The 17,304-nt window shown below is 47.7% G+C and overlaps 1 protein-coding gene across 4 annotated transcripts in view; it reads right to left on the reverse strand.

Moving 5' to 3' along the window:
- The window catches only part of LOC147892346 (uncharacterized), a 125,355-nt gene that overhangs the window by 74,399 nt on the left and 33,652 nt on the right, over window positions 1-17,304 (reverse strand). For all 4 annotated transcript variants that reach the window (XM_087388406.1, XM_087388404.1, XM_087388407.1 and 1 more), the window contains 4 exons: window positions 2,650-2,744; window positions 2,386-2,513; window positions 2,176-2,296; window positions 1,963-2,077 (listed from right to left, as the gene is read on the reverse strand). In XM_087388406.1, the coding sequence (XP_087244532.1) occupies window positions 1,963-2,077; window positions 2,176-2,296; window positions 2,386-2,513; window positions 2,650-2,744 (459 nt within the window). The remainder of the gene's footprint in view (window positions 1-1,962; window positions 2,078-2,175; window positions 2,297-2,385; window positions 2,514-2,649; window positions 2,745-17,304) is intronic.

A 17,304-nucleotide genomic window follows, 5' to 3' on the forward strand; every position in this document is an offset into this window, starting at 1 on the left:
TAGTTATGTTAGATCTCAAGCTGACATCTTTGGGCTGAGACTTCCCATCAGAAGGGAAGAGGAGCTACTTGACAGTGAGTTGGCAGATGACACAGCAGTTTACTTGGATGCCACTCCACAGACGCTCACTTCTTTCAGGACAGCATTGGATTTATTTTGCTTGGCGGCAGGGGCGCAGATAAATTGGCATAAATCCAATGGCTTTTGGATCAGTGATGAGGACACTCCAGTTTGAGGCTTGACATAGGATTCACTTGGGTTCAGAGGGGTGTGCCTGTCAAGTATTTGGACTGCCAGGTCGGCATGGATATTTCTTCCACGCAGCACTTTGCTCCCGTGTTGGAGAGCATCAGGAGAAAGCTCCTTTTTTGGAGCTCAGCCAAGCTGGATCTTGCCTGTAGAGTTGTGGTGGTCAACCAGGTCCTCTTGGCAACGGCCTGGTTTGTTTGTTCATGCTGGTGCCGTTCTAGGGACTGCATCATTCAGCTCAAGAGACCGATCAGAAACTTTCTTTGGAGTGGGCTTGATGGCACAGCAGATGCCTTAGCCAGGGTGGCTTGGGAGACCCTCATCCTCCCTACATAGGAAGGGGGACTCAATATTATTGATCCAGATTTACAGTGCAGAGCTTTACTATGCAAGATGGTGGTGCGGGGACTTATGCCAGGGCAGGAACCGTGGACGGACTTTCTTATTAGCAGCATACAAAGGTGCACACCTTCTTCAGGAGGAGACTGGATGAGCAGTATTAGGTGGATCTTCACCACAGCACACCTCAGATCACCTTCGTCCCCTCTCATGGTTGCCATTCTGAAAGCTTGGGCCAGTTTCACGAGCACTCTTCGGAGGATTCCTCCTTCCTCTCGTGAAGAGATTGATAGGCAACCCATCATGTGGAATGACAGTATTTTAGATGATCCTGGCAGACCACTGGGTGCCTCACTCTACATGCAGTGGTCTAGGTGGGAGAGGAGACCTGCATCATCTATGGGGTCTTGGAAAGCTTTCTGCAGGCTTCCAGAGGAGACCAAATCAAGGTTGACAGGACATCTCAAAGGGAGTGCAGGGAGGATCTTGCAGATTGAGGCAGCCCTTCCAGAGGTTTGGGTAGACACAGATGATATGCCACTCTCACTAGCTCCACTTGGGCAGGTCGGGAATGGATTGACGCAGGGCATCGAGAGAAGAGCATCCCCTTCTTTTGTTACAAGGTCAGTAATGCCAGGAGATTTCAGCTCAGTAGTAGAGGTTGGAGACCTTCCAGAGTTCCTCATTGGGAGACATTTGATATCACTGCGGATCTGCACAGGTGCTTCTGGAGGAGACTCTGGAAATCCCACAGGAATAGAAAGATCACTATCTTCTTTTGGCTCTCTATCCATGGTGGGATTGCAGTGAACCTTTGGAGATCCAGGTTCGGAGCCGACCCTACTTGCCCTCGTTGTCTCTCTGCTTCAGAGACTATTCAGCATTGCTTATGGGATTGCAGACAGGCGAGGATGATTTGGATGGGGGTAGCCAGGATTTTCAGTCACTTTGCCCACTCCCCATTCTTTATGACATGGGGCTCAGTGGCTTGGCTTTCTCTTACAGGGCCTCAGGTATTCTATGAAAGTGACTCCTCTTGGGCCATTTCGGTTCGACGTCATCAGATTGAGTCCTGTTCATTGGATGTGGTACCACACCTTCCTTTTACAGCTGTACATGCCTCTGTGGATACTTCTTAGTCCATAAGTTTTTGAGTTGATTTTTATTACATGCTCGATGCGACTTCCACACCAAGTTTACAACATATGTTCCCAGAATTATGATATTATTATGCCTGTTGAAGGTTCAAACACATCTGCAACAAATTAACATCTATAACAGATTTTTCATGGTAATAATGACAAATCTTTTGTTTTACATGAAGTACTTGTAGCATTTCAGCTGCACAATATCTTGCACAGAGGAGGAACATACTTGCACCCGATCTTGATCTTTGAACAGGGGGGATTGCTTTGCAAGTGAAGGGCTAACATAGAAAGACTTGTATGATAAAGGATGTTTGATGAACTCCAGTGTCATAGGTGCAGCCCTGGCACACAAAATCTAATTCAGCACACAATTATTCTATCACTGACACCGGAAGGATTTATCATGTGCTTCCAATTATCACAACTATATTGCACTTACTTCACAGCTTCATATTTGGACTGGTGATAAATCTTGTCTAGTCGTAAAAGTTCAGACCGCACCTTGCTTGAAATACCATCTGCTCCTATCAACAGGTCAAACATGATTTCAAGTGTCTCGCCTGCAAAAACCCCTAGCAATCTCAGAATTCACCTCAAAAAGCAGACCTAATGCAATAACAAAAACCAGACCACAGCAAGGTTGCCCCACCCTCTACAGTGTTTTCATTCTCAAATTCCTGCAGGTTTCTTTTGCTGGGATTAAAATATGCTTTAGTCTTGTCACTGCTGATTTCAGATAGCTCCCAGCCAAAATGAGCTGATAGGTTTGGATGATTTCTGTCATAAAAGCAGCATCAAAACATAATTACAAAAAGGAAATGATTCTAACAAATCTTGAGCAGGATTCCTGTCTCAGCTGTGAAACTTTCAAACTCCAGAGTGTCATACTTTAGTAACAGGATTAGTGTATCACCGTTGAAGAAGACTTTGTTGTAGGAACGATACTAATGCATTCCTACTCACAGAAAAACTTTGCGCATTAGGATCATGTAAGTACTCGATGTATACCTGTAACATACGACAGAGTTTGGAGCTTCAGTATTTCTTCCACAAAGTTTTTAAAACCAAATCAGCATCATCAGTATATTTAGATTGCATGTCATACATATGAACCATCTTTAAATCAGCATAGTCGACATATTTAGACTGTAGATGCCATGCATATTTGCGACTTTATAAACCTTTTTTGAATGAAAAAGAATTCTAGTAAGTATAAAAGCAACCACCCTGTTATGCTCTAGCCGAGATAGCATGACCTCGGAAAGATCGGTGGGCATTTTCCCTTAGATGACCGACTTTTGTAATATTTTATGTGCGTAAATAAAATGGTCAAGGGAAGTAACTGCCAAGGTCCTAGGTGAGGGTGTATTGGCATCGACTAGGTGGTTCTGAGTGCTTAGGCCTAGGTGCACCTAAATGTGTAAGAATGCCAAGGGGCAAATGTTTTAATTGTACCCCAAGAGAGGGGTAAATGGTGTACCAAGCTAAAGGTCTAAAATGATGACATGTGGCACGGGGGAACCATCTAGGGAATTGAGGGCTTGTGGATAGGCATGAAGAATAAGAATTATGTATCTTGTGTGCATGCAATCCATGAGATAGGCTGGGAGGAAAATCGGATGCTATCGCCTGTGATTTTGCCTGTGATTTGACGGAAAGAACGAGAGATTTGTATTGAGCGTTTCACACCTAGAGTGTAAGACTTAAGGTATTGATAGATCATGCCGACTATGAGATAACTCAAAAAAATCAATGCACCATGTAAAACATGAAAAAGCCAAGACTGGCTGAAAATGAAAACTACACCAGAGGACTCCTCAGAGAAGAAAGGGGATAAATCTCCCTTTCGTGAAAAACATTCCTCTTAATCGATGCTTTGAAAGTCCACTACGTTCGTCACCAGATGGCCATCAATGTATGCACAACGTTTGTCCAAATACTAGCTACAGTCGCTTCCGTACATCTAGTTCTCCAAATGTGCCAAGCGATGTTCTCATATGTTACATCCGAGTCCTTTCTGATGACATGGGGCGCTGCCCTATAGGGGAGAGGATTTGGAGCCTTTGCCCTCTGAGTCGGAGCCAGGAGACCACGGTTTCTCCATGCAATATCGCCAGAGACGGGGTCCCACAGATGTTAGCATCATGGAGCCGCAGGACTTACTTTTGGTACCAGTACCAGCTCAGGATTCTAGGCCTACTTCACCTGCAGGGTCAGCCTGGGAGGTGATTTCTAGTATTACCCTATGGCGGATATGGTGTTCGCGATGTTCTTTTGTCCTTGGGGGTCATTTATGCACGGAGGCTGACACTCTTGCTTCCATTTGGGCGGAGATTATCTTCACTCTCAGGAGTCAGTGGGAGCGGTGTACAGGCACCTCTTTGGCAGCTCGTGGGAGACTTTTATCCTTCATGAGGACATGGGACTGCTCATTAGTTTTTCATTTGACCCCTTTTGGGATGTCGTGGCATTTTAGACCACCTCCATGGCTTTTTAGCCACATTGTTGAGGCTAGGGATAGAGTACTTTCTCTCCCACCTATTGTATGATTCGTTTTGAATGGAATATATCACTTTTTCTTTAAAAATGTGCCAAGCGGTGATACTAGCAATGATCTTCCCACTGTACTGAGAGAGATGAACTATGTCCAAACTGCAGAAATGAACATGTAATGTGGAACACTGAATATCCCATGAGGAATTCTCTGTCTCAAAAAATACCTAAGGCCTAGTCAAGGAAAGCCAAGCTACTAAGCCCCACGTATGTTAGATTGTTGAACTCCCGGGGTGAATGGCCTAGGCAAATGGATGAAGGTGGGGCAGCGAAAGGCAAGCGGAGGAAGTGACCCCTTTGCACTGTAGTCTTAGGCTATCCGAGCCCAGGCTGAAATCTTATTCTGGGACTCAGACAGGAGATCTCATAGCTCCGAGAGGAGGTCACTGTTGTATGTACAGTCCCAAGGAGCACCCCAGTTGTAGCGGCACAGATTGCGAGCATGCAATCTGCCATCGAGGAGACATCCAGATGGGTCGACGTAGCCAAACGAGAACCTGCAAGGGTAACCGTTTCGGCTACCCTCCTGGAGCAGCAGCAGAGAGCTAGCAAGGCTCTCAACATCAGAGTACTGAGGCTACCCCGCACTGAGGCTATCCCGATGGCAGATGCGTAGGCCTTCGTGACCACTACCCTAGGGGCGACTGAGCACAGGATTGAGAGAGCATGGCAGGTTGGGAGGGACCCTAACTGAGAGCAGCCCCTTATCATCCGGTTCCATGACGCCCAGGCATGGCTTTTGGCTTTACGTTGTAGGTCAGCCTTACGAGACCAGCTAGCAATCTCCATGGACGAGGACCTCACTCCACTACACGTTGAGGAGAGGCGTTTCCTGTTGCAGCAGCGGGATCAGACCCGCAAAGAGGAGAAGTGGGCAGTAGTACGAGACGGACGACTCCTTACAGGCCCCCGTCGGGCACCCACCTCTCCACCCGCATAGGGTTGCGGGGTCTATGAGACCCAGACATCCGAGACCATATCTTGTACCATCTGGAACTGTAATGGTACCTTATGGTCAGAACCAGGGAACTTCTTGGAATCCTATACAGGTCATGACATAGTCTTTTACACAGAGACACATCAATCCCAGAGCGCCCACTACCAGCAATCAACGGGTATATATGGGAGTCTGCCTACAGAGATGAGACGAGGGATATAGGAGGGGTTTGAGGATCAGAAGGAGTCGCAGTCCTTTACAGATCCACACTTTTGGGGACCATCTCAATGGAGCAGAGAGATCCACACTCCAGGTTTCTCTGGATTCGGATCCGACACATGGATAGCCGAGATTTGTTTATTGCAGTTTGCTACTCCCCCCCCTGAGACCTCCCGCTTTGCCAGAGATATTCGAGGGGAGGATGAGACATCCTCATTTGCTGCTCTGTATCAGTCTATCGTTGACTTCTCTAGCCGCGGGGAAGTCCTCTTAGTTGGGAACTTCAACGTGAGAACAGGCGCTCGTCAGGCACCACTCCTCGACTTCAGGGATGATTCCGCTCTACTGCCAGACATTGACCTTGAGGAGGCATATATGCTACGAATTTTGATTGACAGACAAGGACCGCTCACATCCTATGGATACGCCCTACTAGACCTCGACAGGATGCATGATCTCATTATTTATAATGCTCTAGACAAATGGCCTGCATCACGTGGCTTCACTTGCTTTCCACATGGGGGAGGCTTCAGTGTTGTGGACTGCCCCGCAACAAATGCAGCTTTCTAGCGGTTGGCCTTCTTCTCTATTCTGAAAGAACGAGACCCAAACTTCTTCTCTGCGTTGTCCTTCTTGACTTCATGCTTCTGACCTCCCTTGAATCCAAAAGTCTTTCCCTGCATCAGTGCATATGCTATGCTAGCATTCTCAATTAATTGAGACATGTTAGAAACCTTCGTTTTTTGTACAGTAGTCTCTAAGCTCCTTTGGTAAGCCACAACAATACTTCTCCACCTACTAAGAGAAAGGGACATGCCGATAGGAGCTTACAAGCAACAAAGCCACCCAAAACTTATTATTGTACTCCTCCAGATCTCGGCAGTTGCTTGAATTCAGCTCATGCAAGGTAGTCATAAAGTCAACTTCAAAAGTCGTGGTAAGCCACGCGGCTGAAAACACTTGTTTGAGACGCAAACCATAAAGGTTTTGTGAGGGCTGGTCTTGAAGCGACATGTTGGTACTCAATAGGGGTCTGAGACATGCGCTCCTCCACTTCCTCTTCTATAAGAGTCTAAGTCTTTGAGATCGTTCCCTGTGAGACATATTTACCGAATAGTATGATGTTTCCTTCCCCTATTCTATTGGACTTGCACTAAGCAAACCTCAGGCTCACCTCAGGCATCAACTGACTGTGTGCTTCCTGCACCTGCACAACCCAGTACCCAACCAGCCAGACACAGCTGAACAACTGCAGAAAAGACCAAAACAGCCAAATTCTGGTACAATCAATCCACCAAGCACTTCCAAACAAGTCACCCTTATCTGTAGCCCTCTTGGCGGCCACTGCCCAACAGCAAAAACCAACCCTTCTTGGCAAAAACCAATCTCAAACGCAATAACCAACCAGCAACCAGTCTGAGAACGGCAAAAGCTAGCATTCCTCTGTCCGAAATCCATAGAAATCAGCTCACCTGGGCTGGAAAACCCTAGATCCTGCAAAGAATAGTTGATTCTGCCTTGTCACAGCCCAAAAGCAACTTAGAAGAGGTTGCCCAAGCTTGGAAAGCTTCAAAACCAGTAGCAACAGCCCAAAAGCAACCAAAAACAAGTTGAAATCCTTGTAAAAGCTCTTGCTCAGCCAGACAACGTCCCGCAGCCCCTGGACAGCCTGGAAGCAACAAAAATGAACTGATCTGGAGGCTCTTGGCACAAAAACAAATTTCGTTTTTGAGCTAGGCAGCCCTAGCAGCCCACAGACTGCCCTGGTAGTCAAAAATCAGCAAGGCGATGTGATAGAATAGCCCTAGAGCACTTTCCTAGCATATGACTTGCCTCTCCCCATTCTTCTGTGGTCCAGAAAACAGCCCTCAAAACCAGTAGCAACAGCCCAAAAGCAACCAAAAACAAGTTGAAATCCTTGTAAAAGCTCCTGCTCAGCCAGACAACGTCCAGCAAGGCGATGTGATAGAATAGCCTTGGAGCACTTTCCTAGCATATGACTTGCCTCTCCTCATTCTTCCGTGGTCCAGAAAACAGCCCTCAAAACCAGTAGCAACAGCCCAAAAGCAACCAAAAACAAGTTGAAATCCTTGTAAAAGCTCCTGCTCAGCCAGACAACGTCCCGCAGCCCCTGGACAGCCTGGAAGCAACAAAAATGAACTGATCTGGAGGCTCTTGGCACGAAAACAAATTTTGTTTTTGAGCTAGGCAGCCCTAGCAGCCCACAGACTACCCTGATAGTAAAAAATCAGCAAGGCGATGTGATAGAATAGCCCTGGAGCACTTTCCTAGCATATGACTTGCCCCTCCCTGTTCTTCCGTGGTCCAAAAAACAGCCCTCAAAGCAAAATTTGACTTTTCTACTTGCTTTTTGGCCTCTTGAATGCAAAATAGGTGTCATGCTGATTTTTTAGTCTTGTGCCCAAAATAGCAATTTTCAATTGCACCACTCTTTTGGTCCCCCGTCGCACACTTTGGTCCTAGGAATTAATTGCCTAGTAACTGGGCACACATTCACAATTTCCAAGGGCCTACTAGGAATTTTAATTCGGTAAGTCCATCCGAACCTGGGCACTTGCACTTGTGAAGGGCAAGCAACGCAGTCTTGAATTCTGCATTGGTGAAAGGTGCATCCAGAGAACCATACATCTCATCCTTCACCAATACAGGGATACACTGCCAAATAACCTCTCTAGCATCATCTATGGCCTGTGTGCCCGGATCTGTAGTAAGAGGGATGCAAAAAATTCTGAGGCTATACGCATGACGGCATCCGAATCTGACTGTAAAACCCCGTCTGAGTCAACAAGCTGCGAGACACTATCTCTGCTATGTTTGGGCCCATGAGTAGAGAAGAAGTGTTTGTTGACCCTGCCACCCATCTGAATCCAAAATGATTCTCGTGCATGAAAGGCATACTCTGCTCTCTGATCCAACAATGTCTGCATATGAGCCCTTGTTGCAGCAAGGCGCTCCTGAATCCAAGCATCAGTGGGCCTCTTCTGCTCTTCTCTCTGAAGGGACGCTAACTGCAGACGTATACCAATCTCACGTCTCCTGGACTCAGCGACTCTATGATAATAGTCACTAAATCCGGATATGGCTGTAGCTACCTAAGATGGGTGGACAACTCCACCCTGTATGTGAGAAACCCAAATTTGTAAAATATCCTCCGTGAGGCTCTCCTCTACATAAAAAGCATCTAGAATCCTGACACTGGCAGAGCGTCCTCTCCGATGAGGCTCAAAAATCTGCAATACCACTGGAAAATGATATGAGGTGGAAACCCCAGTAGAAATGCATACAGATCCGCCTCTGTCAAGTGCCCAATCGTCTACATAAAATCTGTCAATACGTGCATGGATGGGCATATGTAATCTCTTTTTCGACCAAGAGTACAGGAGTGACTGTGGCATAACATGAAAGGCATCATCAAACCAAGTGTCCCTGCCACTGTACTGAAAGAGAAAGGCATCCCAGGCTGCCCTCTCCAAAGAGTGAATTCCACCCTGTCTGCCTCCCTTTTTGTCTGATGGCAATTCAACCATGTTGAAATCACCACCAATGATCCAGGAATCTGCAATGGGGGCCCAAGATAGTAGTTCCTTCCAAAAGAAGATCCTCTCCTCTCTGTTGTTAGGGGCATAAAGATTGAGAAGACCAATCTTACGCCCTCCAACCAAAATAATGATCCATTGACCTCTAGAGGGGGAGATAATACCATGACCAGCAACCAAGGGGAGAATAGGAGAGACCGAAATGCAAGTACCTCCCCTTGTGCCCATAGCGGGCGACCAAAAGGTATGTCCTGAGAGCAGTTTGCCAGACTTAGCGCAATCACTGGCATCCAACTTGTGTTCCTAGATAAAAAGAATATCAATAGCACCTCCAGTGACACCTGGATGAAGCTGATTCTGGATCAGCTGCCTACGGCGACGGTGTGGAACTCCACCTAGGCCTTGTATGTTCCAGCTGACTATCCTCATCGACGGAAGGATGCTGGATGGAAAGGCTTACCCGACCTAGTAGAGGAGACCAGCTTCTACCTGATCCTCTGTGCTGACATAAACTAGATCAATAAGACCTAGTAAAACCTTCTCCCGCACATAGTGATAATGCACCTCAATGTGCTTTGTTCTAGCATGATAGACTGGGTTATTTGCCAAGTGTATACTGCTCATGTTGTCACAATAAATGACAACTGGCCCATCTGTAGACTGATGCATATCATAGAGTAGCTTATGCAACCAAGCTACCTCACATGCAGCCATTGCTGCACCCCTGTACTTAGCCTCTGTGCTCGACAAGGCAACTGTAGGCTGTTTCTTGCTGCTCCAAGTGACTGCAGCACTCCCAAAAGAGAACACATATCACTGGTAGATCGTCTATCAGAAATACTACTAGCCCAATCAGAAATACTACTTGATCAATACATTACAATTACCTATTCTGTGTATACTTGTGCATCTATGTACTACTACATTTCTAACCAATTATGACATCATACTCGGTTCAAACTCTACTTACATCAATCCCATGTACAGTTTCTAGAAATAGAAGGAGAAGGACTATGTATCCACGCTGGAGCATTTGAAGCACAATCTAGAGACAATTATTTCTCCTTTCTTTTTGTTGCCTCACAGACTCGCAAAGGGTCAAGATGGCAAACTGGTAATCAAGTGCAAGGAATACATGTGTTGAGCTCATGGAGGGTGTTGACGATATGCCTTTAGTGAACTGCAGCATGATGTCTTTTCCAAGCTTGCAACAAGGTCCCAATTGTTGCGCTCAGCATACATGCATTTACCTATCATGTCCATATAGGTATTGAATGATACTTTGTGCCATGGGATCAGTAGTAGTGTGGCAATAGTTTTTGTTTCATTATTTGTGATAGCAACATGCGACCATACGTGTAGTTTTTTATTGCCAATTCAAGATAAAGTAACAGTACAATATTGTGACCAGCTCATGCGCTCAAGCCTCAAAGTGTATATGTTTTGACGGATCATTGTGTACTAGGTGGTGATCAAATGTCAAGGTGATAGTATGGCTTTGGGCGTAAATTGATCAACCATATCATGCATGTAGGTAGATGATCAATCCTTTTACGACTATGTGAGGGTGTGGCCAAAAGTTTGCATAGGCTTTCTTTCATGCAAAGGGACGTGAAGTTGGTATCTCCCAACCTGGCACCAAAGGATGTATCCCTATGTGTAGCAAGGCAACAACATCAAGAGAAGAAGGAGCAACATGAGATTCCGCAGCCTCACATTGATTTGGTCAAGAAAGTGTTTGGTTTCAGCACTGAGGAATTTCCCTGGGCCGAAACACTCCTGTTGAGGGCAGGAAACTCAACAGGTGAAAGGATCCCCACACCTGCTCAGGGGGAGGCCCTATCAAAAGGAATCCCATGACCGGGACCCCTAAGGTGGAGGGCACAAACTCATCATCATCCATGAAAGTCGCCGAATCTGCCAATGTCGAAAAAGAATTCCTGAGAAGCAAGTCTGGCCGAGGAGTGCGAAGAAGACCTGCACTCGTGGAAGATGGATGAGAAGGACCTACCTGGCCTCTATCAACAGAACTCGAGCTGGGGGCTGAGGAGGCCTGTGGCGGGGCTGAAGAGGGATCTGGAGTCCTTATCTGTGCATGCACTCCCTCAATCGTCCTGATTGTGGCAGGAACAGTCTGTGGGAAAGAAGTATCAGAAGCCCCCTCGTGATCCGAAACCAAAGTGACTGGGGCATCTAAAGGCCCCTCCTGATGTGGAACTGTAGTGTCTGGGGCTGCAGCAACATCCATCTCTGGAGTCTGTATGGCATCTGTCTGAACCTGATTAAAGGTCTCCTCCTGAAGTAAAGGAGCCGCTCTGATCGCTCTCCATCGTGGTACTGGGTGTGCTGCGGGCTTTGGGCGCCCTGCTGTCCCTTGTGGTCCTAGGGTGCACGAAGCAGGGTGCCCTACTACTCCTGGTGGTCCTGAAGTGCGTGGTATAGGGCGCTGGGGAGGTGCAGTCGGGGTAGTACGTGAAGGAGCCGCACCAGAAGACCTCTTGGGTCTTTTTCTCTTCCTTGGGTAGTCTCTAGCAAAGTGCCCAAGTGTCCTGCAGATCCTGCACTGGTCCTGTCTACCTGCAATCTCGACTCTCTGTCGAAAGAGAGAGCCATCTGGATGCTGAAGCATAATGTGGTCATCTGAAATGTTAGGGTCAGAGACAATGACCCTAACTCGAGGCACCCCGTCCGCTCTGATTGCCTCTGCCGAGGAAGAAGGCATGTCAGGAAGGGGAGGGATCTCAGTGACCACTCCGAAAGTGGCTCCGATAGTACCAAGAAGTCGATAGTAGACTTGAGGAAGACCAGGGAACCTGATGAACAGAGATGTGACCTAGCTGTCCTCCTCTACCGGATTGAAGCCCAAGGTGTAGGAAAAAAGAAAAATCCTCCTCGCCAGAGGATTAGCTTTGAGAACAAGGGCTGTGGACTCATGGGAGTCAAAAACAACCTGGAAAAATCCTCGTCCCAAAAGTCGAATATCCTTGAGGTGTGGGGCGAGATCTTCTTGTAATGCCGCCAGCATCCAGTCTCTAACCTGTGATTTGGAAGGGTGTGACCCAAAGATGCGTGCGAAGAGTGATGTGGAGCTCTCGAGCTCTACATCTTTTTTGAGCTGTTGCAACTTGTCTTTTGAAAATATGACGGTTCTTGCGGCCGGTGGGGGTGGACGAAGATTGGCTGAATGGGGATCCATTCACCGATCGAAGTGAAAAGGCTGATTCAAACACTGTAATTACTCCGTCCATGGAAATGCTGCCCAGGACGCCCTGGAACAAGGGCGCAAGAAGGGGAGGAAAAGTGGAGAGGGGAAAATAGAAGAGGGAGGCGAGTTGCGCGTAGGCAACAGAGGGTTAGGAAGGGGGCGGAGGAGAGGGAGGGAGGGGCGCGGGGTAGGAAGGGGTGAAGGAGGGGGCGGGGGGCAAAGGGGGGGGCCGGGAGGGGAGGAAAAAGGCAAGGGCAGAAGGCGGGGGGGGAGGGGGGAGCGATCGGGGGCAAAGGAGGGGGCAGGGGAGAGGGAGGGAGGGGGCGGGGGGGGAAGGAGAGGGGCGGGGGAAAGTAGGGGGAGCATATGAGAGGGGAGGAGGGTGGCGGGAAGGGCAGGGGCAGGCGGAGGTGAAGGAGGCAGGGGAGAGGAAGGGAGGAGCGAGGGGGGACAGCAAGAGCGAGGGGGAGGAGGGGTAGAGGGTGGGTGGGTGAGGGGCAGCGATAAAGGGCAGCGAGGGGAGAGGGAGAGGGCAGCGAGGGGGGGAAGGGAGGGGCAGCCAAGGAGGGCTGCGAGGGAGGGGAGAGGGCAGCGAGGGGGAGAAGGGAGAGGGCAGCGAGGGGGGGAAGGGAGAGGAGCTGCGAGGGAGGGGAGAGGGCAGCGAGGGGAGAGGGAGAGGGCAGCGAGGGGGGGGGAGGGAGGGGCAGCAAAGGAGGGCTGCGAGGGAGGGGAGAGGGCAGCGAGGGGGGGAGGGAGAGGGCAGCGATGGAGAGGGCAGCAAGGGGGGGAAGGGAGAGGGGGGGCTAGCAAGGAGGACGGTGAGGGAGGGGCAGCAGCTTCACGGGGAGGAGCAGCAGTTGTCGGATCTGCTTTTGCTTTGCCTTTTCTAGTGTGAAACTCTCAGTCGTAGGCCCTCATAATCCTATGCTTTTTGGTTGTGTAGCCAACAGAGTGCAGCCCGTACATTCTGTGTGGTGAATAAGTAACAAGTAGTGGGCCTGGGCATAGAGGACATGTCCAGTGGTGCCTACATTGGAAAATCATATAAGAGCGCGGAAGTGTGCGACTGTGATGCCATCATGTATTGTCTCAAATGGGTTGTGTCCCTCTATAGTGACCTCATGAGCATATGATGACGTGTCTGGGGGGACATAGCACACCACGATGAAGATCGGTCGGACATCTAGTAGCTGGACTCATGTCCACAGATGACGTGCATGCTCTTGTCTTCTTACCAGAGATATGAGTGGTCTGAAGTGTGTTGTGAAAAGGGCAGCCATGCCTCTAAAGCCTCGTACCCCACTCTCTCTCCTCAATTCTCTCCTATGAGGAGACTCCCATGTGTATCCTGTCACTATAGGCAGCCCTCTCTAGGCTCTCATGTGTCTCGGTGTAGAAGATAATATGTCTATCTGTGTATGTCTCTAAGAAACCATCCGGGTTAGACCAAGGGGTTCCATTACAATTCCATACAACCATACTCAACTTGCTTTGTGCACTCCCCTCCTGGACCTGACACCATCATAATTCCCCGTCTTCCTTCTCCCCTTCTCCCTTCTCCCCCTTGACTGCTCTTTCTCAGATAATCACTTTGTCATCCCTGTAAGCAGCCCATTTTTCTGCTTCCCTTGCTATCATTACTCGTGTCATCCCCTCCCTTCTATGCTCCTGCTGTAGAAGAGCGAGGTCGTCATCCAGGTAGATTTTGGTCCCCTTCAAAGATGTCCTCATGCTCATAAGGGTAGATCTATCTACCGCAGTCCAGAGTTTCAGCACTAAGGGTCTTGTTGGTATCTCAGTCTTCCCTACCCTCCAAGCTGCCTCACACGTCAAGTTGACACCCATCTTGTTGAATAAAGTGTGAGCATCTGCCATTGGGGTATCCCCCACTCTTAAGCCTCTAACCAGGACATTCATTGCCTTGCTAGGCCTCCTTTTGTCTTCCTCTAACATCTCAGAGATGAACTCCTTTTTAGGAGCTTCTGATCCCTTTTTTTTAATTTTTGGCAAAGAAAGGAACCTTCTATTAATGCTTAAAAGACTTCATACAAAATAGCAGCCCCGAAGGTGCTGAGTATGGAAAAAAACTAGGAAAAGGCTGAAAGAAAAACCGGCCTATTCCAGAGAAACCCAGCTCACTACCTCGGGCATCTCTGGTACTGGGGCTAACAGCCAAGTGGGGGGACTATACAACCAGCGAATCCCTCGCGGAGTGAAGATGTAGAAGACTCCTACAAGCCAAGCCTTGTAGAGTCGAGCACGTCTCTCAATAGTCACTCTAGACCTTGGAGCCCCACGCTCCCAGGTGGAGTGTAGAGTATAGATGATATCCTGCCAGATGGCGACCATGGTAGCCGAGGGTGGAACATGATGCTCACCCATCACGAGACTGCAATGAGCCACCCAAATGTTCCACACAGTGATATTGGCTACCACCTCCCAGACATTGATAAGAAAAAAAAGGAAAGACAACCACAAATTATGTACTTCACCACGTCAGATAGCAGAGACTTCATAGGGATCAGCTGCAATGTGGGCTCGTAGATGATGAGCTTATAAGCCAGGTTCTAGAGCATGTGTCTTTGTATTAGGCACCGAGACAAACCCCCCACAAAAACTGACTGAACATGGATCACACAGACTCAAACAGAGCCAAAAGACTACACAGCCCGAAACAGAGAGACTTAGAACTGAACTTCCCCCCAAAACTCAAAGAACAGTCAGCCTCAGAATACTATGAACCCACAGCCCACACTCCTAAGCTTCCATCAAGAACAACAGCTCGTAATTCCTGCAAAGCTGCAACAGCGCCTCCTCCTCTCCCTCTCTGTCAGTATTCAGAAATCTCCCACGATCAAATCAGCATAAGATCACAACCATGTCAAAGAGGCTTCCAATTCCTTTAGGATAGCTTCTCTTCCCTCACAAAGCAGAAGATCAGTGATTGACGAGCATCTGCAGCAAGCATCAATTGCTGCGTAACTCCTTTAGGACAACCATCATCGATGCAGGTCACGATCCATCGCGCTTTAGCCTGCAATTCCTCCGTCCCTCTATCTTTTTGCATACGGAGTTCATGGAGTCTCTGTCGCCCAAAATCCTTCAGCTAGCAGACAACGTTACACAGCTATGCCTTAAGCTGTGTTAATCCATAGATCATCACCAACTACACACAAACCCAATGGAAGACACTTCCAGCAATAGCCCTGTTGCCTTCATTTCTCACGGAGAGACTAGCTCACATTCATAGCGTCACCTGCACAGCCACGTAACTTCCTCAATCAGAAAAAAAACAGGGCCCTTCCATATGATCTCAGCCAGACCACGATTCTTTGCATCAGCTCACGTGCAAACAACGACTATCCTACCTATGTAGTAGCTATGCTCAGCCAACGAACAACAGCTCGTAATCTCTGGAGATCCCTAGCGGCAAGGTCTTCTCAGCGCACACACCCTCTTTCATCTATGAGAACCCCCTTCAGTTTTCGTCGTTCAGCCTCCTCTTCTTGGAGCCCCCTTGCATCGTAGATCATGCTAGCGTAAAACTGAATCAGCTCCCAGCCGCCATCTCCACGTAGCTCCAGCTCACAGCCTAGAAGCTCCCCTTCATCCATCACATAGCCACCTTTGCATGAGCAAGATGCCTTCCCAATCAGTCCAGCCACCTCAGCCTAATTTGCCACCTCATCAGTGACATTTTACCACTCTCAAGACATTTCCCCCAAATCAAATTAAATGCACATTTTGGACCTTTAGTCACACAATTCCCACACACATTAGCATGCACATTAAAGCTTGCATGCAACCTCGTACACACACATGAAAAGCCCTTTGACATGGACACCATAACATATCAAATTCCTGTAACATGCAAGTGCACATTTACTCAGGAAAATACTGTAAAGCACACTATCAAATTCAAATTTGTGAAATGTGCTTTTACCAATCCACTCAATATTTTTCTTAGAGTGCCACGCCATTCCAAAGGCTACATCTAATAGAGGAAGCCTAAATCCAACTTCTTAGGGTAGTCTTGGATTATGCTTATACAGGTCGGATGGGGCTGAGTTGTGTAGGACCAAAGCATCACATAGTTGGAACTACATCTAATGTCTCTCCCTCTAACCTTCTGTTTGGAGCTCCAAGAAATGCATATTTGTGATAGGTAGTGAGAGACAGTGAGACCCTAAACCAGTGCATCTTTTTAGGCATAAACGTCTTTTTGCGTGTTTAGTGACTGCTTTTCATCCTTTCTAAGGCTGTCTGTGTTTTTTGCAGCTGCATTTTCAACTAGGCGACCATGCTTGTGGGAATTCTATTCAGATGGTCTACAACTCCTGCAATTTAAAGCTTTCTACATCGTTTCATCGTGGTAGCCTTTGAATCAAGCCACCATGTGACATGAATTAGAGGTATTATTGAATCTCATGCTCCCAAAGTTGCGGATTACAAGGAACCTCGATGCCCACCAAGGTTTCTAATTTATCCTTTTAGTTGTAAACTATTAGCCAGGCTTAGGTATAACTTGATGCTTGATGTGGGAGAAGATGCAACCTTCCTTTCTATAACTTTGATAGAAGTAGTACTGATACGTGAAATTCTGTCAATGCCTAAACTTTTACTCAATCACGGGCATAGGCACACAGATTATCCTCCCAGCCAACCTCGATGGTAGCAAGCTGTCAAGAAGATTACGCTACAAGAAAGCTCCTGCTTGCCAAATCCCAACGAGCCCCAATTCCCTAGATGGATCTAGTATGCCACATGTCTTCATTCTAAGGTACCTCCTAAATGCATCATTTACCCCTCTCTTGGGGTATCATTGAATCATTTGCTCCTTGGCACATTTAATGCATTTAGACCCTTTAGCCTTAGATCCACCTAGTCTAATGCCATATCACCCTCACCAAGGACCTCGACTTTAATTCCTTTCTGATCATTTACGTAAAGCTCAACAAATATAATACAAGCATTGATCCTTTAAAGGAAAATGTCGACCGACCTTCCGAGGTCATGTTACCTCGACTTGAGCGTAACATTCCTTCCCTCTTTAGGCATCAGCGTCCTCGATGATAAAGTCTGGGAACACTCTCCGTA

The sequence above is a fragment of the Dipteris shenzhenensis genome, chromosome 17 (genome assembly GCF_047967505.1).
Source record: "Dipteris shenzhenensis isolate YYH24624 ecotype China chromosome 17, Dip_SZ_1.0, whole genome shotgun sequence".
In the NCBI taxonomy this organism is placed as follows: Eukaryota; Viridiplantae; Streptophyta; class Polypodiopsida; order Gleicheniales; family Dipteridaceae; genus Dipteris; species Dipteris shenzhenensis.